We start from the raw sequence: 22479 nt of genomic DNA, 5'->3' as shown, positions 1-22479 counted from the left end.
GTTCAAGTTTATTTAACAATAATATTAATTATAAAAGAAATCTTCACATCCTATGCATGTTTCTTAAGAATACAGATAACATCGGTCTATTCTTCAGCGCTGTGTTACAATAGATTGTTGTATTGATATTTAATCTCATTTCAAACATTATTTTATAATGTTAACCTTCAAAAACAATTGAAAATCGGAAGAGTGAACAAAGAAAACAAGTGAAAATAGGAAGAGTGGACAAAGAAAATAAGTGAAAATCGGAAGAGTGAACAAAGAAAACAAGTGAAAATAGGAAGAGTGAACAAAGGAAAACAAGTGAAAATCGGAAGAGTGAAAAAAGGAAAATAAGTGAAAATCGGAAGAGTGAACAAAGAAAACAAGTGAAGATCGGAAAATAAGTAAGAAACTAAGTGGTGACACAGAAGACTTCATAGTGACATTATAGTCACTTTAATTAGAATAGAAGAACCATCAGCACTTCTTCTACCAGTAAGTATTACTCGTATCTTGTTATATCTTTAAAAGCGAAAAGTCACTGACTGACTCACTCATCACATAATCTCAGAAACTACAAGTGCTAGCAGTCTCAAATTTTGCATGGGGGTTCCTTTTAGAACGTAGGTTGTCAGTAAGACGGGATTTTTCAAAATTCAATCCTTAAAAGGGGGTCAAACGGGATCTACGCGTACGAAGTCGCGGGCGACCGCTTGTGTTTTATACAAACTTTTATTACTTGTAGTGTTGTTAGTTTCTTGATGAGGGCTATACATTTGGACTAAAAGCTTTTTTCAAAATATGTTGACTAATATTTATTTATTACCTCCCATTAATCGTTTTAACCTACTTCCATCGCAATGCCAGAATATATTCCTATTTTTTCCTACTGAAAATTCATGATCTACTTATGACATACTCTATTATGTGTTAATGATGACCTAGAGTCTTTTTTGGCACATGTTTGTCTAATTTTAGAGTTCCGTACGTCTAAAGGAAAAACCCATAAAAACATGTTGTTTGTTTATCTGGTCAGTTGACCTTTTTACTAAGTAAGAACTTGAATATAATCTTATATCATAACAATCAACCTACTAAGCTTGATAAGGCCCATTGAAAATAATATAACTGCACGGGACTATTCCCACCTCTAGTTCCCACCGCTGCAACTCCTGTGTAGCCAGGATCTACAGCTTGACCGCCAATAACCCAAGCAGTGAAGGTCAAGTTTGTCCCGGGGGTAAGTTAAACTGTTGGCCCCGCATCAAAATTGATCAGAATAAGTGAAAGTGGTTTCGTCAGACTGGAATAGGAGCAACACTCTTTCCGTGGATGGTCGTAAAAGGTGACTAAGGAACATCAGGCCTCCCCAACCCGTCTGGCCAGCGTGGGGAGTGGAGGACAAATCCTCCATTTGCCTCTGGTAAATTAGAGGGTCGTGCTCCTGCAGTGGAGACTGAATGACCTGTTTTACGATTGTGTTTAAGTGGTGTAGGATAGAAAATAGTGGAAAGAATCTCTACATATCTATCATCATCATCATCATCAACAGCCCTTTACAGTCCACTGCTGGACTATGAGCCTCCTCCACTATAGTGGAGGGTTTTGCCATAATCTCCACGCTTGGCAGGCGGGTTGGAGATCGCAGTTTAAAAGATTGATGTTTTTCAGAGAGCGCTGCTGCCCATTCTCTGTTTGATGTGTAGTCCGTAAGTCGCCTCTTACGACACCCGCGGGAAGAGTAGGGGTTGGTGACAAATGTATTCTACTCTGCCGTCACCACACGGCTTATCTATAGATACAAATATTATAAAGCTGAAGAGTTTGTTTGCTTGAACGCGCTAATCTCAAGAACTACTGGTCCGACATGAAAAAATATATTTGTGTTGGATAGCCCATTTATTGAGGAAGGCTACAGCCAATAGGGGCGGAGCAGTTAAGAAAAATGTTGCAAAAATGGGATATATTATTCAAAACTGTTTTCACGCGTAAGAAGTCGCGGGCACAGCTAATTATTTCATTGTCAGCTAGTGCTCTAGACACTTGAAATCCCTCAATCATTGTTCTCCAATAAAACAATATCTAATTGTAATTCTTTGTAACAATAACGTCACCTTAATTTATAACAAAGTCATCGAATTCTTCGCTGGAATACCAATGAGTGACATTTGACCGGCAGCGTTGGACGTTAGCGCACTGTCGGCCATCTTGTTTTTCGATTAAAATAGTTGTTTTTTAGTGTTAAGTGCGCAAAGGAATACTATAGTGACTGCTTGCATTTGTGATCGTAAGGTAAGGGAAATAATAGCTGTATGACTCATGAGGTAAAACTTTTAATTTCTTATAAGGTAAGTAGGATATAGGGACCGATTGATTGATAAATAGCGAAGTATTTTATTAATTCACTAGCCTTTGCCCTTGGTTTTGCCTGCGTAAAGTTAAGTTTGTCACAGGTCTATGTTATTCTGATGTGTAACAAAACTATAATAGTGTAAAATTTAATCAAAATCCGTTCAGTAAATGTCACCCCTCCCGTGCCGCTCCCATACCTCAGACACTGACTTAAGCGCCAGACCTATAGTGTGAATTATAAATGGGAAAATCCAGTAATTACAGACTACGGTGCATTGCACTGTGGTAAGTATATTATGCTCTCGTAATAGGTATTATATGTATTACAACAAAAAGTGTACAATGTGCTGAACACTGTATTTTTATGAGCCATTAAAACGACACATTTTCATGACGTGTTTTTTGGAAAAATTCTGCTTTGAAACATGCAATTTCAAATTCAAGGAGTATTGTACAGTCACCGTCAAATCAAGTGGTACATAAGTATAACTTCAAGTAATGATAATATCATCGATGATAGTAAAAGACAAATGATATCCCCCTTTTCCCTGAGGTTTAGTTAAGATTGTGGCATTTTATTGAAACTGCTGACGCGGATTTCTTTAGGCCTAAACTTGCAAAGTTATGCAATCCCTGTTTTGTTTCATTTTCCCACCATTTTCACATTACTTTGTTCGACCAAACACTTTAGAAAATAAGTGATTTCTATAAAAAGGCTCTAGAACTAAAAAACTGGCGCCCGCCTTTGAAACAAAGTTCTTTACTTCGCTACTAGATGGCGCTGTAGTTTATTAACACGCGGTATAATTTCAATTTTTCATTAAATTGATTATAAGTTGGCTTCAAATGAATCAGGTAGGACAGGCCAATCAAAAAATCTCTTTAATGTTGGGATTGTGGCCATTTGCAGGAAGAAATATATTTTTGAGAGTGTTCTCTCTTATAAATTAAGAGATCACTATAATTCAAACTTAAGAAAACCCTTGAGTTAGTCAAAGTCAAAATTTCTTTATTTGTTTAGACTAATAAATAGTTCTTACAAATCGTCATTTTGCTCTTAAGGAGCATAATCTTTTTACCCTACCAGCGCTTCGAGACCAACATTTGGCAAGTGCTGAGAAGAAGCGCCGCAACAAACTCAGTCACCACTGTCTGCCGGTTAATATAAATAAATAGAAATAGCAGTAGTAGGTACATTCGATTCAGGAGCAGTTCACTGAATTTACCATGCATTCTTGTATAGTGTACCTATCTTATAAGAATGGGATACAACATTGCGTGGTATATTAAACAAGGTAGTGACGTGCTATAGGTGTACCAGAATCTCATGGCAAACAAAAATATTGGAAAAGTGTGTTTTTCATATGGCCATTGTCTATGGCTTTATTGTCACCTGTCAAAGTAAATCAAGAGATCTGTCAGCCGCTGCAGAAATTTTGTAATCTCTTCATGCCTATTTGTTATTTTTGTGAAAAAGACGAAAAAACTCAAGCAAGTCATATTGTTTTCAAAGTGTATTGTAAAATAAGGCATAATTGAAAGTCAATCTTTGATTTTAAAGCGCGTCGTTGAGTTGACAGTAAGTTGGAGTGAAATGTTTTGATACTTACCTACATTTTATTTTTTTACAGTCAGAAGGAGGGTTATGTTTATTTTTATGTTATTCTTACCTAATAGCTGCTTTATCGGGGTTTTCAGGTGTATTTCATGCATTGGTGCAGAGGAATGTTGAAAATGTTATGACCATGTAAAGAAAATTGAAAAAGATTTCATCAAGCAAGTTTGAGTAATTGAAATGCTGAAAAATCTAGTTATATTATATTATTACCTCTTCTTGATCATCTATTTGAAGAACAAGAAATACAAGTGGAGTTCTTAGAATCGTTTTCTAGTTCTAAATGAAGTCCTTTATGGTAGCATATCTGCTACATTGTCTTTGAGACAGGCATGATAATATCAGCTTTAATCCTTTAGAATTATACATACGGCTTTTTTTTCTTATTTTTATTGGTTTTGTATTTTGTTTCTTTTTTTTACAGGTTTAGTTTTTTTTTTTACTCTGTTTTCTTTTTATTTTCTGTGCTGTTAGTAACATTCTTATTAAACAAATATTTAGTTACTCTTTGACTCAATTAGTTTAATGAATTTGTCCGTAATCAGGTGTTGACATAAGTATCCAATATGGCCTACCATGCTGAAATAAGGCCTAGGCCTTATTGGATATTTCGCTCTTGTTGTCTTTAAAAATTTACAAATAATGCATCTATAGCCAGTAGTACAAATTAAGGTAATTATTAGCTAGTAAGAAATATTTAGAAACGATTACTAAGAAAAGCTTAATCTAAAACATCGTTATTTTACCGAAAATTTAAGATGAAATCGCCAGATTTTTATAAGAGAGCACGAAATCACCCACCACCTTGGAAGAACGCGTGCCAATTGGTGCTGGGATCGTGGATCGGGACGCTCTTGCACTCTACCGGGTTGTAGGGCATATGAGTACGTGTCCTTAAAGTATTATCCCGGTTGGATTTGTTTATCTGTGTTTTCTGATGTATAGGCCTTATTAGAACGTAGGCCTTATTTGTATCAAGTACCTTAAGTATGATACTTAATAAAATTATTTACAGTAATATACGGTTTACTTATTTTTCAAGACCATGTTCCTATGTTAAAAACCCGATGTATAACAACCTTCTTCATACACATAGGTACCTACCTAAAATGTATAGGTAGGCATTCGTACTTCATGTTCATTAATATTAGTCATAAATAAAAATTAAACAGTATCAACATCATTTAATCCAATTTCCCCAGTATTGCACTCAACAATGTTTATTTTCCCCATTTGCCATGAGTTTCTGGTACACCTATAATATCTAGACTTACAGATTAAGTTAACTCAAAATTGCTCTATAAAGGGTGAAATTAAATCGTTGGCATCCTTTTAATATTTTAAGACTACTCATGATACATAGTGCATTCCCCAAATATGAGACAAATCTATTGAGTCAAATTGGCAATAATTATTGTTACGTTACTTGTTACGTTAACCGATTGTTCCGGGTAATTACTTGTTACGTTAACCGATTGTTCCGGGGCGAGCTGCGCCCTTTACCTCAACTGGCATCCGCAGAATACCAGTGGTCGTGATGCGCTCTCTGCCGTCACGGCGTATACTGAGCTGATGCCATTTTGGTGCTTGTAGACGTTCTGTTGTCTAGTTTTAGTTATTATCTTGCTGTGTACCTACTTGCATCGAATAAATATTTTTCTCTCTTTCTTTCTTTCTATTAAGGCTGAGTTGCACCCCCTAACTTTGACCGTTACTACGAGTATAACGATAACCGGTGCTTTTTGTATGGAGTTTGACAGATTTTTGACGTTTGTCAAAGTTAAAGTAAGATGGTGCAACCCAGTCTAAAACAAGGTTTTAATGTCTAGGTCTAGGTACACTTAGGCCCGATTCGACAAACTTTTATGAAAGAATAACTCCTGGTATAACCTGTGGTATAACTGGCACATTGACAGTTTCAGTATGGGTAATATGTCAAAATGTCGAATAACTGACGATTTATTCTGAGATTAATATTTACTCTAATTTGGTCGAAGCATTTTATTTCGATGTAATATGTTTTATTATGTAACAAAAATGTAAAGGCTGATGTAGGTAGATACCTACTGTTGACTGTACTAAATAAAGAATTCGTGACTGAAGAACACGTTTGTTTAGGCATACAGCCCAGCTGTGTTTGTAGGTTTAGGCTGAGTTGCATCATCTTAACTTTGACCGTAACTATAACTTTAACCGGCGTTTTTGTATGGAGTTTATAAGCTTTTGATGTCTAAAAGTTAAAATAAGATGGTGCAACCCAAAAATTTTTGTGTAAAGCAAGTTGTTGCAATTCACGAAGGCGAGTGAGCTTTACATGTGTTTTGGCTCGCTACTGTTCGTTTCTCAAAAGTTTTGACAGACATTACACTATCGTTGTGCATGTACACGTACACACACAAGTAAAGCTCACTCTCCTTCGTGAGTTGCAAGAACTACACTAAATTGATAGCATAAATAAATGCAATAAAGATGTAGGTAATAAATAAGGAAAACCAGTTAGCTTTTAATAGCAATCGTGTGCATTTTAATAACTTGTATACTAGTCATCGATTTAACTTAAACGAGTGTGAAAAGGCTTAAGACACGTGTTGACAATAACATAAAAAACATTACCACTCCTTTGCGTCGCGTAGTCGAGTAAAAACGAGAATTTCCTCGTGAAATTTGCGATCTAAGCGGCAGATTTTTTTGATTTAGTTCTTTTTATGCATTAGTTAGCTTTGTAGAAAAAATATTAAAAGCTTGTGAGAATATCTGTGTTTCTATTACACGAAAATACTAGCTGTAAAGTCACGTATCAATGACATAAAAGTTGATGTACATCAGGCCTCCCCAACCCGTCTGGCCAGCGTGGGGAGTGTAGACCAAATCCTCCATTTGCCTCTGGTAAATTAGTGAGGGTCGTTCTCCTGCAGTGGAGACTAAATGACCTGATGATGATGACTACGCTACAGAATATGACTTAGTCTGAATGAGATGGAACTTTTAAAGGAAGTTTTAAGTCTGTGATTGGTTTTAATAATAGCCTCTTACGTATTACCTACGCACGTTAAATCTGATTACTTATAGAGTTGTTTGTATTCAATGTCGATTGCAACACGACCCATGGTCGACACCAATGTTGTATTAAAACTAAGTTCTGCACTTAGCTTTCATTAGGTCATTTATATTCATATACAGGGTGTCCCAAAAAGTAGTGTCGAGCCGAAGCCCAGAGGTAGAGCGTCACTAGGGCTATCCAATTCACCCCCATTGTAAGTTCCGCGATTTTTGATATATTTTTTCGAGTTATGATTGTTTTTAATTTCTGTGATTAGTGTGTGTGGTAAAGTGCTGGCACTTTTTTGGTCACTGTGGCGCAAATAGTCAAGTTACATGCCTGATTTTTTATTATTATTATTAGATGAATACTAGGCCTAGCTGATTCAGAAGTATTTACATGCATAACACGAATATAAACTAAAATCCTGTATGTTGTAAAAAAAAGCCCTAGTGATGTTCTGCCTCTGGGATTCGGCTTGACACTACTTTTTGGGACACCATGTATTTATTTATTTATTTGCATAATAAGCGTAGGTTGTACCTACATAAGGTCTCTCTCTACTGCTTTTGCTGCATTTTATTTTATTTTATTTCAATGTTTTTTCCCCCCTTTGCAACATGCTTCGCGNAAATAGAACGGTAGGTGAATGTATAAATTGGTTAACTAATAATAATTTAAAGGTAAACGTCTCCAAAACCAAATATGTAAAATTTTATAATAGGAAACCTAAAAGCGTAGAATTCAAAGTGCAGTACAAAAATGAAGAAATTTTGCAAACCGATAGAATAACATTTCTCGGTATAGTGCTAGATCACACTTGCTCATGGATACCTCATATAGAAACATTAAATGGTAAAATAAATAGATTTGTTTATGCTTTATGGAAATTGACGAACATAACCGATTGCAAGACTGCTCTTCTGGCCTACCATGGCTATGTTGTGTCCCTCCTCAGGTATGGGCTAGTGTTGTGGGGCAACAGCGTTGCAGTAAATAGCCTATTTGTAACACAAAAAAAATGTCTTCGAGCTATTTTCAATGTGCCACCATGGACACCATGTGCACCAATATTTAAAGAAAACAAGCTCTTAACTCTTCCCTGCTTATATATCTTTGAATTGTGTAAATTTGTAAAGACTCATCCCAACTTGTTTTCTAAATTTGAAGATGTGTACAAGTTTGGCGGAAGACACAAAAATAAACTGGCACACCCAGTGGTCAAAACTGGACTATGCGGTCGTAACTCGCACATTATGGCTGTTACTATTTATAATAAATTACCCAACCAAATAAAAGACCTTAATGGAAATCTGTTTAATAAGAAACTGTATAATTTGTTATGTGAAAAATGTTTTTATTCAGTTAAGGATTATTTGACATGTAAATTACAATAAACAATTTGACATCTAATTTAATTTATTGAAGTAAGATTATTATAATTAATATTATTGAATAACTAATTGAATTATTGACATAGCTATATAATAATTATAATTGTAATTGTAATTTATAATAATGATTTTTTATGCACAAATTCACATGCCAGCTACGCTGGTGAGATAAGCTGCACCTCTTTTTAATTTAAGACCACATATTTTATTGTACCACATTATCTCGGTGAATAAATAATCTTTGAATCTTTGAATCTTTGAAACCTCTCAATTAGTAAGGATTCGTTGGAGGACTTAATGATCGTACAGGTTTCTTTTACATATTGGTGTGAATTTTATTTCTTTATATTGTCCTCTTCAGAGAGGATATTCAAGGTTTTGTAATCGTTGATTATGTTTAATCCTTTCATTATTTACAGTTCCATCAAAATGGGGTTCCTAGAAGAGCGGAACTTCGAAGATGTGCCAGAAATTCCTGAGTACTACAAAGGGAAGACTATCTTCATTACTGGAGGTTCTGGTAAGTGGAAACGCCTCATTTTTAGTGTCTAGTCTAGTTTAAGGACGAAACACTCTTATCAACCCGAAAACGGATCATCTCGAGGCGGTCAGAATTCTTTGTATGAAACTCCATACTGCAACGCACACTTAATCTTATCCGCATCGTAACGTAAATGCTGCTGCCTCAAAGGCGATACGGTATGGATGGCCTGGCCTATCCATACCTACCGCCGGGAGACGGTAGGTTATATGAGGCTCGAACCCTCTAAAACCTGGAATGTTCCCTCTGCCGCATAGTGGTCGGCGCCTTGGGTACTAGAAACCACCAAGGCGCCTTCAGCGGCCGCTTCGCCCTACACGGCGGGACCCAACACGCCCCCACTTAATGGGGGGCCGACAGGATTAGCCGGGACTACGAGGCCAATTCCGTCTGACGGAGGTGGTAGCCTGTGCAATGCAGGAAACTAGATATCGCTGTCCTGACTTAGTCAGTGGTACAAAATTATTTTTAATACTGCAGATTGAGGGGGAGAGGACATGTCCTTGGTCTATGAACTTGATAGGAGAAAAAATACAACAAACGTGACTAACTAAAGTTTTGTTTCAGGATTCATGGGAAAAGCATTAATTGAGAAACTGCTCTACTCCTGCTCAGATTTGGACAGAATCTACCTTCTGTTGCGTACCAAGAAGGGAGTGAAGGCTGAAGATAGACTGGCGGAGCTTTATTCAACAGTGGTATATGTGCATTTATAACTATACGTATGGATGGCCTTGGGGGAGGCTTTTGTCCAGCAGTGGACGTCATATGGCTGAAACGAACGAACGTACTATAGGTACTCCATAATGAGGCCACGAGTTGGTGCCACGTGCGAATGACAGGACTTTACATTGGCGCTACTGTTTTTTGAAAATAAACCGATTTAAAAATTCTTTCACCATTAGAATCCTACATTATTTCTTTAATTTTGACATGTTCACCTCCTAACTAGTCCATTGAAGGCACCAAGTCAAAAATTGTGTTCCAAGCATTTCCCTCTTGACTGGACTTATAGTCGTTACGAAGTTCACCGTGACAGCTATAGTTTATCTATAAAATGTTTTATGTTTCAGTGTTTCGATCGACTAAGGGAGGAAAAGCCAGATATCTTCTCATCGAAAGTGTTTGTTGTCGCTGGAGATGTCATGGACCCTGGATTAGGTAAGATACCAGTTTTAAGTTCATAATCTCCAAGTCGATTCTTAAGTTCTAACTCCTCCGATCCTCCCTTTGTTTTCCTGATTAATTTCGTTGCGGGTCCAATGACAGTTTAACATTCCCCCGGGACAAACTTGACCTTCGGTTTTATTGGTCAAGCTGTAGATCCTGGCTACACAGGACCAGAACGTCCATGAAGCGACATCGAATATTACTTTCTGTAAGGGTTAGACAGATGCCAACTAATGCGCTGAGTTCATAGTCGCGAGCGATGCGTTCTGTTTTTGGGCATATTGCTGCGACACTGGCCCCGCCCCCTTATCACATCTCTTAGTTTCTGTGATCTATGGTGAAAGACTTTCGAGTAAACTTTTGAGGTTAAGTTTTTAATGTTCTTTTCATTGCAGGATTGTCAGAAGAAGACAGGGCTCTTCTAGTCAATAGAGTGAATATTATCTTCCACGTAGCGGCTAGCGTCAGGTATTTAACTAAAATTTATTAGAATTTTAATTATTTATTTGATTTATAACTTACAAACCCGGTCAAGGTAACGCTCTGGTACGGACGGGGAAAGCGCGGAGAGGTGCGCAATTGTAAGAAAAATATAGACGTCTTTTAGACCATAGATGCAATCAATCAAAAGCAAAAGGATATTTTTTTAAAATTAATGTATAAAAATGTTATTTTATTTTCTTAGATGATTTATGTAAATTAATTTAAAATCCATATCCTGAACGGATGTCAGTAATCTTTAGATTTTTAAACGTTGATAAAAAAAGCCTTTTGATTAGAAAACTAACAACAATAAATCAATAATAATAAAACATATTTATAGTAATTATTAAATGTTCATCATTACAAACCCGTCAGCAAGTAAGTCCAGCAGTGGACTGTAAAGGGCTGTTGATGAAGATCATCCATAGGACGTCCACTGCTGAACATAGGCCTCCCCAATGATTTCCGTAATGATCGTTTGGTAGCGGCCTGCATCCAGCGCCTTCCTGCTACCATTAAGAGGTCGTCGGTACACTTCGTGTGTGGATGACCTTCGTCATCGTCATCGTCATTTCAGCCATAGGACGTCCACTGCTGAACATAGGCCTCCCCCAATGACTTCCACATCGCACGGTTGGTAGCGGCCTGCATCTAGCGCCTTCCCGCTACCTTTATCAGGTCGTCGGTCCACCTTGTGGGTAGACGTCCCACGCTGCGTTTTCCGGTACGTGGCCTCCATTCTAGAACCTTACTGCCCCATCGGCCGTCAGGGATGACCTTCGCTGCACTAATAATTATGTTAGGTTAGAAAGTAAATTATTGTAGTGTTCCTAATTACATATTTGCATGCTAACTAATTTTAGCTAAACATGGTATCCTTCTCACTGTCTGTACCTAACATAATATTCCATGTTTTATTGCAAATAAATGATTATTACGATTATTATATGTTTATACTGTGTGTATCTCGATGTCTTTAGTTGCCATTGGTGTTCTAATGATACTCACGGGCCTGAGCCAATCATTTTGATTATTATGACTTTTATTTTTGACAGATTTGACGATCCCCTCCCTTTTGCCACTAAGTTGAACCTTGGAGGCACTAAGGAAGTGGTGACCTTAGCCAAAGAAGTCAGGAATCTATCGGTGAGTATATACGAGAGAGAGGGAGAGATGGATAGAGAGAGAGAGAGAGAGAGAGAGAGAGAGAGAGAGAGAGAGAGAGAGAGAGAGAGAGAGAGGGAGAGAGAGAGATCTTTGCCAAGATTTTACATATTTAATTCTCACTAAAACGGGATTGGGTGCGTGACAGTTTATATAAGTTTATATGATATAAATTCATTTCAATAACGTTCAAATTGTATAATAAACGTATGTTATAATAACACTTGATATAATTTTTTAACATATAATGTTTACTTCATATAATGAATCATTTCTAATAATGTCATTTCAGATACCAATCAAAACGCATAAAGACATTTAATATAAACCTTACTTAATCTAAGACTCATTTGATGTAATTTTGTTTAATATAAATAATATTTCATATAATCATTACATAAAATAAATATTATTTGTTATAACGACTATTTGGTATACTCTTTAATTGATATAATTTCTGATAGCTATAACTTTTAGTATGTTCTTCTTTAACTTGACTTATAAATGACGTTAGTGACAAAAACGAATCGCCGTAAAACCGACTCCACGTAGTCTTGTCTGCCCTACCCCTAGAGTGTAATTTAAAAGCGCGTAGGCACGGAGGGGCGAGGCGGCCCGCGGGCTGAGGAGCAGGTGGCTGGAAGCGAGGCGCCGCGGCTGAGGCTGGCCGGCGAAGCCGGCCAGCAAGCCGAAGACGCGGTGTCGAGCGAAAGCCATCTGCGACGATTAGCACGCGAGGGACCGCCAGAGCCCCGCAGTGCCGGAGCCGTGACAGAAGTCTCAAGTTTTTAGTCAAATTTGCATGCCTGCTTGCTTGCTTGCTTGCCTGCTTGCATGCTGCATGCCTGCTTGCTTGCATGCTTGTCTGCTTGCTTACTTGCTGGCCTGCTTGCTTGCTTGCTTGCTTGCCTGTTTGCTTGCCTGCTTGCTTGCTTGCTTGCTTGCTTGCTTGCCTGCTTGCTAGCTTGCTTGCTAGCTTGCTTGCCTGCTTCTTGCCTGCATGCTCGTTTGCTAGCTTGCTTGCTGCATGCAATGCTTATTATAAGAATTGAACTTCATATAAAATAATTATTATTTTTATATGATTTAAGTTTTATAGGAAAAGAATTTTATCTCATTTGATTGTTAGACATTTTATTTTTATATGATTTGAATGTTATTTGTTTTAAATAGTATGCATTGTAAGTTTTATAGAAAATAGTCATTATATCAAACCATTTTATATCAGTTGTTAGTTATTTGTCTTAAAATTATTCGTTTTAAAATTATATTATTCGTTTATTATAGTAAATAATTATTATATTAAATGATTTTATATAATTTGATGTTATATTCTCTAAGTATTATATGATATGTAGTTATATCATACATTACACACCCAACGGGATTAGGCAACACATTAACACTTTTAAAAGGTAAAAAGGTATTTTCTCTCTCAACTCTCTCAACTCAGTTGCAAGAGTCATGGTCTGCGGACCACTGCAACGTAGTGGGACCTATATTTCCTTATACATACATAGAGGTGATCCGTCTGCTCGTTTGCCTCCTATCACATAAAAAAAAATACATTTTATCCCTACGTGATATTTTATGCTATCAAGTTATACCCACCAGTTAAGCACTTTACTACCAAAGCTACGATCATTGCTAATATTGTAATCTTGCAGGCCTTAGTCCACGTTTCAACAGTATACTCGAACACCAACCGTGACGTCATCGAGGAGGTGATGTACCCCCCACACGCGGACTGGAAAGACACGCTCGAGGTGTGTGACGTCATAGATGAGCATTCTCTGCGAGTTTTGACGCCTAAGTAAGTACAAGTTCAAATAGTGGACCTGGAATAGTACCCTGCAAGACTCTCTTACTCATTTAGCTTCGGAAATTCATTTTTATCAACACGCGACGATTAGAATCTCTTGTTTCCACCGCTGCAACCTCTGTGTAGTCAGGATCTACAGCTTGACCGCCAATAACCCAACCAGTGAAGGCCAAGTTTGACGACTTGAAATAGTGGACCTAGAATAGTGCCCTGCAATACTCCCTGATCTACATTGAACATCGTAAACTGTATTAATTTCACCAACGGGTCATTTAGCCTTCACTGCAAAAACGACCTGCTAGTTTGTAGGGAAAATCCTTGATTTGCATCTGGTGAATTAGAATTTACCATTATGTAAATGGCAGATTTACCCTAGACTTATTGAAATCTGATGTTTGCATAATATCTATTTTATCTATTCCTTACTTACCTTTTACTACATTTACGGGTAGAGTGAGAGTACTATAATGCTGGTTTTCGATGCAATAATTTATGACAATAGTACCTAATAGCTACCGTAGATTTTGTCTTCTTATTCTATCTGACTATATTTTCAATAATATCCATTATTATCTTCTTCAGGTATCTTGGAGACATCCCCAACACGTATACCTTTACGAAGCAGTTGGCAGAGCATGTGGTGTATGAACAGAAAGGCCAGTTACCAGCAGTCATCATTAGACCGTCCATTGGTAAAGTATAATAACCACAACAAGGCAGTTCAATTTCAAATTCAAACTCTTTATTGCACAATAACACCCGTATTCACAAACATTACTATGAGGTTTCACAGTGCGCGTGGACGCACAAGGTGACACACGAACCAATCACAGAGCTCTATTCAACGCTATGCGTTCGATTTGCTGCTTCACTTAAGCAAGCATCGTTTGTGAATACGGGCGTAAGTGTTTTACATGAGGTCTTAATCTTAAGTTCTTGGTCTACACGGGACTATTCCCACCTTTCGTTCCTACCGCTGCAACTCCTGTGTAGCCAGGATCTACAGCTTGACCGCCAATAACCCAACCAGTGAAGGTCAAGTTCTTGGCCTACATCTCACCTGATGGGCTTCACCAGAAATCCCCAGCCACAGAGGAACTGGCTATCTTACCTAGAACAGACAGTTTAACTTTCCCCCGGGAGAAACCTGACCTTCATTGATTAAGTTTTTTTTATGGTGGTCAAGCTGTAGATTCTGGCTACACAGGAGTTGCAGTGGTGGGAACGAGAGGTGGGAATAGTCCCATATCTAACCTAGAACTTAAAAGTTTAAATAATGAAAGCCCTAACTAGGTATAAGCGGTACCCTAAACGTGACATTATAGCGCTTAGCGCCGTTTCAACGTAAAAACCTTAATTATTTTCGATTATTTTCATTTATAGTCGGTGCTTGAGGTATGCAAGCGTCACGGGTGGCATTGACATAATTATGACGTGACAATGCATACATTTCTGAAATCTCGCTGACGTTTGACGTAACAAAAAACACTCTTCCGTGCCGCCCGCATACCTCAGGCACTGACCAAGTTTTGCGCTAGAACTATACAATACATGATTTCGTTTTTCAGTGATATCTAGTGTGGAGGAGCCGGTTCCTGGCTGGATCGAGAACTTCAACGGGCCAGTCGGAATGCTAGTCGCTTGCGGCAAAGGTAAGCTGCCCTTTTACTCAACTGCATGACGAAAAATAGTGTAATGTGTTTGTTACCACAGGTGTCTCTTGTTTGTTCTTTGAAAGGCTCTTCGGAGATCAAACTAAAACAGACTCACGCCCGTATTGAAAACATTACTATGAGGTCTCACCGTGCTCGTGGACGCACAGGATGACACACGAACCAATCACAGAACTCTATGCGTTCACAACGCTGTGCGTTCGATCTGCTAGCATCGTTTGTGAATAGGGGCGTTATTTTATCAATATTTATCGTACCGGCCTTCTGTTTTAACTTACTGATCAAGTCTAATGAACTTATCTGTCAGATAAATTAAAGTTTTAGTTTAACACGTTTCTGATGGGTATATCTGGTTGTCTCTGGTAATCAATAACTTTTATTTGAAATTTAGCGCCATGACTGAATGTCAGATAATTATCTATAACTTTATCAGGAACTGATGGACCTGACTCTTAGGCCCCTAGATTCTTTTTCCGGCCCTGGGGGCCTTTTGTTTCAGGACTTACAGGATCTCTCATCATCTAACTAAAGCATCTTTAAAATTCTATGACTTATGGTCCTATGTCCCCTAGATGGGGCAGAGGGCGTCCACAACAGCTCTATGTTCTCGCTTGATCTCGCTCCAGGTCTTGCCGATCTTCTTCGCCTCGTCCGCTACAGTGCGCCGCCATGTTTGCCTGGGTCGACCACGTTTGCGTTTTCCTTGAGGATTCCAATCCAGAGTCTGCTTAGGGATGTGATCGGGGTCCCTTCGGAGAGTGTGGCCAATCCAGTTCCACTTTAAAATTCAATTTTTAAAATTCCATAACATCGATTATTTTCAGGCATAATGCGGAGTATCTATAGCGACCCCAACCTGATATCTGACTACATGCCGGTGGACGTGTCCATCAAGAGCATAGTCACTGCCGCCTGGATACGGGGGACTAAGAAGTAAGTAGTCACGTGACGATGGCAGCGATGCGACTGTGACACGACTACGACGCGACTGTAACGCAACTGCGACGCAACTGTAACGCGACTGCGATGTGAATTGAGCATAGCGTCACATAAACATAGGTGGTTGACAATCTGAAACTCCATTGTTTCTATCCTTACTAATAAGTTATTATAAATTCGAAAGTAATACTATGTGTTTGTCTGTTACCTTTTAAGGCATTAACCACTGAATCGATTTCGATATTAATTTGAGAGCCAAGCAAAAACAAAAGATGGTTTTTACCCCGGTTTTTGAAACTGCGGGCAAAAGCTAGCGATGAATTTAAAAAGCTGTTCCTTGGAAGTCTCTGTATGTAGACCACTTCTAACCAGCCAATCTAAAAATTATTCGGGGAGGCCTATGTTCCTGTGGCTAAAATGATGATGATGATACAGATATAAACAAGTTAAGGAGAGCATGTTAATTTCAAAAGTATCTAATATAATATTTGAAAAAACTAGTCAATTTGGTTCAGAAACTACGAGAATTTGGACAACCCACCATAAATCAAAAGAAATTCCACAAATCTTTCAGGCTAGAGCCAACAGACGACGTTCAGATCTACAACTGCTGCGCTGGCAAGCTGAACAACATCACCATGCAGGAGTTGGTCGACATCGGCAAGCGACTGGCAGCCTCCCTTCCTCTTAACGACACGCTCTGGAATATTGGGGGTTCCATTACTACGTCACGGACTATCCATTATATCAAGGTGATTGATATTAAATATCAAGGCAAATTTTGTCTTCATGAGTTTCCACAGAACCATGTCTACACAGAGTGAATTTGCAATCAGTGTCCAAATTTTTAGGAGCGATCAGAATCAGTAACATAATCGATTTGCGTAAAGAAAACATTTTTTTCATAGTTCATTATTATTATCCACTGCGCGGTTTCAAAAATCATTGGCGCTGGAATCAGGCCGCTACCAACCAAGCAACATGGAGAGCATTGGGGGAGGCCTATGTTCAGCATGGATGTCCTATGGCTGAGATGATGATGATATTGACGTTGTACATGATTTAACAGTAAATTAGTAATGTTTATTTTCAGGTGCTGGTACTTCACTGTTTACCGGCGATTTTTGTTGACGCAATACTACTGCTGCTCGGAAAGAAACCTTTGTAAGTAAAAACTTATTATAATCAAAATTCTAAAATTCGTTACAGGTCACTGTAACGAATTGGAAATTTGCAAATGTTATTGTACAGTAGGTAATGTTTTGTTGGTCTACTAAGATTTAAGTATTATGGATATCATTTTAAAAGTATTTAATTTTTAGCGTTAAGAGTCGCATCTCAAATCGCATGCATGCCTTAGGCAGTTCGATTTTTTCTAATTATTTATAATTTTCAAATCCTTTTAATATCTAAGATATTTTAATGAATACTCCCTTTATTACTTTAGTCAATCAATAACGCAGCCCTACTCAAAATCTTCACTGTTGTGAAGGCACTTACATGGCCCAAATATAGCTTGCCCTACCACCACTTCGGGACAACATGCTGACAGTGCTGAGAAGTGGCGGAAGAAACTCACAGTACTTACAGTAATTTTCGCATTTCTAGTCAAGTATACCTACCTACATTAATTTGTATTACAGGTTACTAAAAGTCCAACGGCGTATCTACATAGCAAACCTGGCTCTCCGCTACTACATCACCAAGGAATGGACCTTCGACAATACCAACTTCATCCAGCTCAGATCTCGTATAAAAGAGCAGGACAAAAAACATTTCTACTACGACATAGAAAACGTTGACAAGGAGGAGTATTTTAGGAAATCTTGCATTGGAGGGAGAAAGTATCTTTTGAAAGAGAAAGATGAGGATCTGCCTAAGGCCAAGGCTCATCATAAAAGGTAAGGAAGTCAGTAATCCATTAACTTTATTACCACCTTGCTAATGTATCTCTGTACGTACATTATATCTTAGAGGTCCCAATATACATCCATGCGGAACACTTATATCTAATGGAGGTCCAAGCAGGTTGAGTTTAATTAAAGGATGATGGGCATATTGGGCGTTGAACCAACAGAAACAAAAAGTATACTAAATTAAAGCTTAATACTAGTACTTCATTTCATAGTATGACAACAATCCTGAAATACGCGGGGATACGGAGATAGAGGTCGTTGAATATGCAAAGTTTCCATAGTATTTCACATCACATTAGGGTAATAATAAGTAAAATTTTATAAAAAAAAATAAAACCGACTCCAAAACACCTACACTAAAACGTAGAAAAATAATTACTAATTACCTACTTATTTATTAGGACGAATTATTAATATTTATGTAGGTATACCATGATTGAAAAAAACATACGGGTCGAATTGAGAACCTCCTCCTTTTTTGAAGTCGGTTGAAAATAGTATTAGGTCAATTGATTTTTATCGATCATATTGAGAGTATTGTATCATATGATTCTATCGATTTAGTAAGTATGTACCTATGTATACCGAATAAATCATAATCGATTACTCGATTGCAATAATCGATTATATTGCTGAAAATAAGGAATTCAATTAACAATCAAATGATAGTAATGATGGTAATCAATAAAATCGATTAATCGAATTGTTAATCGATAAATCGTTATTTGGCAATATCGATTAGTAATCGATCCGTGATCGATTATGCGACAACACTACAACTTAACTGGTAGAAATCCCATTGAAACATGACTGTGTTCGTGTCATTTCTCTAAATGGTACCTAGGTATGGTCCTACGCTTATAATGAAGAACATGGTTTAAAAATATACCATTTGTTGGCCCCACTCCTGAACTGTTGGACATAATAATGGATAAATAACTTAATATATTTAAAATATAAGTAGATAAGTATATTAATTAATAATATGTTTTTGTTTGCGCAATAAAGCACCTATTATCTACTATTACACATTATGTCAATTTCCAAGCAAACCCGGGAGTTTTTGGTAGTTTAAAAACAAATAACAGTAGTTACATTTCTGTTGGTTTTACGCCCAGATTCCATAGAAAAGTGCCCATTATCCTTTACGATTTAGGTTTTAATAGGAAATCGTAATTGTTATGAATATTCCATAATAATAATTGAAACTACTTACTGGTGCCTTTTAAAGATAAAGTTGTCTGGCCAACACAATCGAAAGCTTTTGTTTAGTCCTAGAGTAAAACGATGATGATGATAATGATGATGATGATGAAAAGATAAACTTTTAATGTATGTACAAGTTAAATGTGAGTTCAACCAAGCCTGTCAATATAGTTACCTCATCATATCAGCTCTAGGACCTCCACTGCTGAACATAGGTCTGCCCCAATGATTTCCATAGATAATGACCGGTAGGTACCTAGCGGCCTGCATCCAGCGCCTTCTTGCTACCTTTATGGATATACTTACCATCAATAATTAAAATATAGTGATCGATGATACTTACCCTTGAATTTCTATTATTATTATTACCTATTTATTTACGATTTTGTTTCAGAATGGTAATCCTAGATAAGACAGTGCAGTGTATTTTCTACGGCTACCTATTCTGGTGGGTGGTGAACACGCACTACATTAAGGGCCTTACTGACTTCCTGTACGAAATATTTACTATGTGAAGTGTGTATGTGATTGTGTTATAGTGTGTGATTTATATTATTCATTAAATTTTGTACAATATTTGTTTTATTATTAAAATTTTACTCGATTTTGTGTACGTTTAAAAATACTTACGTAGCTCAGTGGTCAGAGCAATCACCGCGCCAGGTCGTGGGTTCCATTCCCGTTCTTTCAAGTTAAGGAAAATAACAAACAGTTCGGTTGCCTAGATCGCTTTATAAATTATGCCGTATCTTTTGTATATTTCTTTTTGTTTTCTTATCTTGTAGGGTGTACAATTTTGCGAACTTAATAAAAAAAACATTATTGACAAAATTATTCCCATCTATCTTTCACACCGCTACAACTCTTGTGTAGTCAGGATCTACAGCCTGACCGCCAATAACCCAACCAGTGAAGGTCAAGTTTTATAAACGAGATAAGAAATAAAAAGCAGAAAGTAAAATCATGTTTTTTATTTTCAATAAACATTGTTACGAGTAGTTCACCAAGTACCAACTTACTGAGATAATACTTAACTACCACTAACACTTATTGAAAACATAAAGTTCATAACTTTAAATTGGATTACTAATGTTTGGCCAAAAATCGTTTTCCAAATTATCACATCGNGAAGGATACCCTTTAAATTAAATATCGTAATGTCAATTTTATACAGTGTGAAAATTTTTGTTATGTAGTTAAAAAAAAAATTTTGAGCATAAGTAGAAAATAATAAGTAGTAAATTTAAATTAAAATTGACATTACGATATTTAATTTATCAAATACACTTTGAGATTCATTTACGTGAGTGTAGTTGGCCAAATCAAAAGCTAAAAAATACCCATAAGGCCAGTAACTGTTACAAAATAAACCTGTATTATTATACCAGAAAATGTTACTTCTACTAATAATAAACCGTACTTTTTGCTATTTTCTATACTTAAAGATTTGACAAACCACACTTCACAATTCACTCAATATAACCAATACATCATGTATACAAGGCTTTAATATTTACAGTGTTAGACAGACCTCAATAAATATAATTATCGTATCACATTATAAAAGTACGAACTATACTTATTTAACTATAAATATTAACTATCTTAAACAATCTAGGACATATTAGGTACGTGCTAAAAGTGCTAATGAGGCAAGACTCGTTTTGATTTTAAAATTTAAAATAATCTCAAAAATAAAATAGTTCCAATTTATTTATAAATAAAAAATGTAGATTTTGTGAAATATAATTGTGATGATTAAATTTTATAAAATGTAAAAATTGATGTACCTGTTATTTAACATTTAAAAAAATACACGAGATTCAAAAGTTAGTTTGTTAAAGTAGTTATAACTTACTTTATAAAATTGATGGTCAACATCAATTATTTCAATTATGTAAAAGATTTGGGCTAAAAAAAACAGGTAAAATCGATAGCATGATAAAGTAAATACATATGAATGAGAAGTTATTGAAAGTAAATGCAAAAAAACAGGAACGTAAATGAGTAAAAAACAAAAATGAAATTCACTGGCTGAAACAAAATTGGAGAATTTATGTTAATTAATACGAAAATATTATTAATTAAAAATGTCAAATTATGTAATTATTTGGAATGTTATAATCACAGACAGATTTTATAAATAAATAATTATAATAATTTCATTAGTAAAAAATACAGAATGTCATCATTTTTGTAAATTTTGAATTATAAATATTTTCAATCTCATTTTAACAGCAAATTTTCTTAAATAATGTAGGTACGCCAATAAAAAAATATTTACACACTTATCCTAAATTATTACTTGAGCAAAAAAACTATTCAGTCATCTTTATTAAACTCTAAGCAAAAAAACAAATATACAAAAATAACCAGATAATTAGAAAAACCTCAAATTTTTGAAGCCTTAAAATTAAAAACAGAAACCAATTATAAAATACAGAATAAAATAATGTCATGGCAAGAATTAACAAAATAAAAAAACCGGCCAAGTGCGAGTCGGGCTCGCGCACAAAGGGTTCCGTAGCAGCAAATATAATAAACTTATTATGTCAATTTAATCAACCTATCTCAAAAACTATAAGAGATACTTTGATCAAACCAAAAATCGTTGAAAGAGTTAATTAGCATGCATCACCTCTATTTTTTTTAGAATTTTATACCCCGTAGTTATAAAAATAGAGGGGGGGGGACATACTTTTTACGACTTTGAGAGCTGATATCTCAAAAACCGTTCACTTTAAGAAAAATGTTTTTTAGAAAACTTTATATCATTTTAAAAGACCTTTCCATTGATACCCCACACGGGTATGTACATCGAAAAAAAATTTTCATCCCTCAGTTACATGTATGGGGGGCCCCACCCCCAATTCTTTTTTTTACTATTTAGTGTCATAATTTTGTAGCGGTTCATACAACACATATTCCCATCAAATTTCATCACTGTAGTACTTATAGTTTCCGAGTAAATCGGCTGTGACAGACGGACAGACGGACAGACGGACAGACGGACAGACGGACAGACGGACATGACGAAACTATAAGGGTTCCGTTTTTGCCATTTTGGCTACGGAACCCTAAAAAGGACTAAGCACCACATTCGTAGCTGATATAAGACAAACATACAAACAATCATAGCCACTGAAGTCTATACAGAAGATCTTAAGTACACCTCCGAG

General features: G+C 36.5%; 1 protein-coding gene across 3 annotated transcripts; it reads left to right on the top strand.

Moving 5' to 3' along the window:
- Window positions 1–469: 469 nt before the first annotated feature.
- Window positions 470–20206, top strand: LOC114361734 (putative fatty acyl-CoA reductase CG5065). Of its 3 annotated transcripts, none has more exons than XM_028316880.1 (14): window positions 470–480; window positions 8806–8906; window positions 9495–9625; window positions 10001–10088; window positions 10493–10565; window positions 11636–11726; window positions 13412–13557; window positions 14149–14258; window positions 15135–15218; window positions 16064–16172; window positions 16753–16930; window positions 17272–17342; window positions 17822–18079; window positions 19695–20206. In XM_028316880.1, the coding sequence occupies exons 2-14, from the start codon at window positions 8816–8818 to the stop codon at window positions 19813–19815; spliced, it is 1551 nt and encodes a 516-aa protein (XP_028172681.1). In that variant the 5' UTR covers window positions 470–480; window positions 8806–8815; the 3' UTR covers window positions 19816–20206. The 3 variants fall into 3 exon arrangements, with proteins under 3 accessions (XP_028172681.1, XP_028172680.1, XP_028172679.1); XM_028316879.1 differs by lacking the exon at window positions 470–480 and adding an exon at window positions 2128–2277; XM_028316878.1 differs by lacking the exon at window positions 470–480 and having other exon boundaries at window positions 8704–8906.
- The last annotated feature ends 2273 nt before the right edge of the window (window positions 20207–22479 follow it).

This window comes from Ostrinia furnacalis, unplaced genomic scaffold (assembly GCF_004193835.3).
Source record: "Ostrinia furnacalis isolate ACB-3 unplaced genomic scaffold, ASM419383v2 OfSCF5965, whole genome shotgun sequence".
NCBI classification, from domain to species: domain Eukaryota; kingdom Metazoa; phylum Arthropoda; class Insecta; order Lepidoptera; family Crambidae; genus Ostrinia; species Ostrinia furnacalis.
The sequence above is the reverse complement of the archived record's forward strand: the minus strand, read 5'-3'. Positions and strand labels throughout refer to the sequence as shown.

Coding starts and splice junctions, on each gene's coding strand:
- LOC114361734 (XM_028316878.1), top strand. CDS start 8,780: ATGTTTAATCCTTTCATTATTTACAGTTCCATCAAAATGGGGTTCCTA. Junction 16,173..16,752: donor TGGATACGGGGGACTAAGAA/GTAAGTAGTCAC, acceptor CAAATCTTTCAG/GCTAGAGCCAACAGACGACG. Junction 17,343..17,821: donor CTGCTCGGAAAGAAACCTTT/GTAAGTAAAAAC, acceptor TTTGTATTACAG/GTTACTAAAAGTCCAACGGC.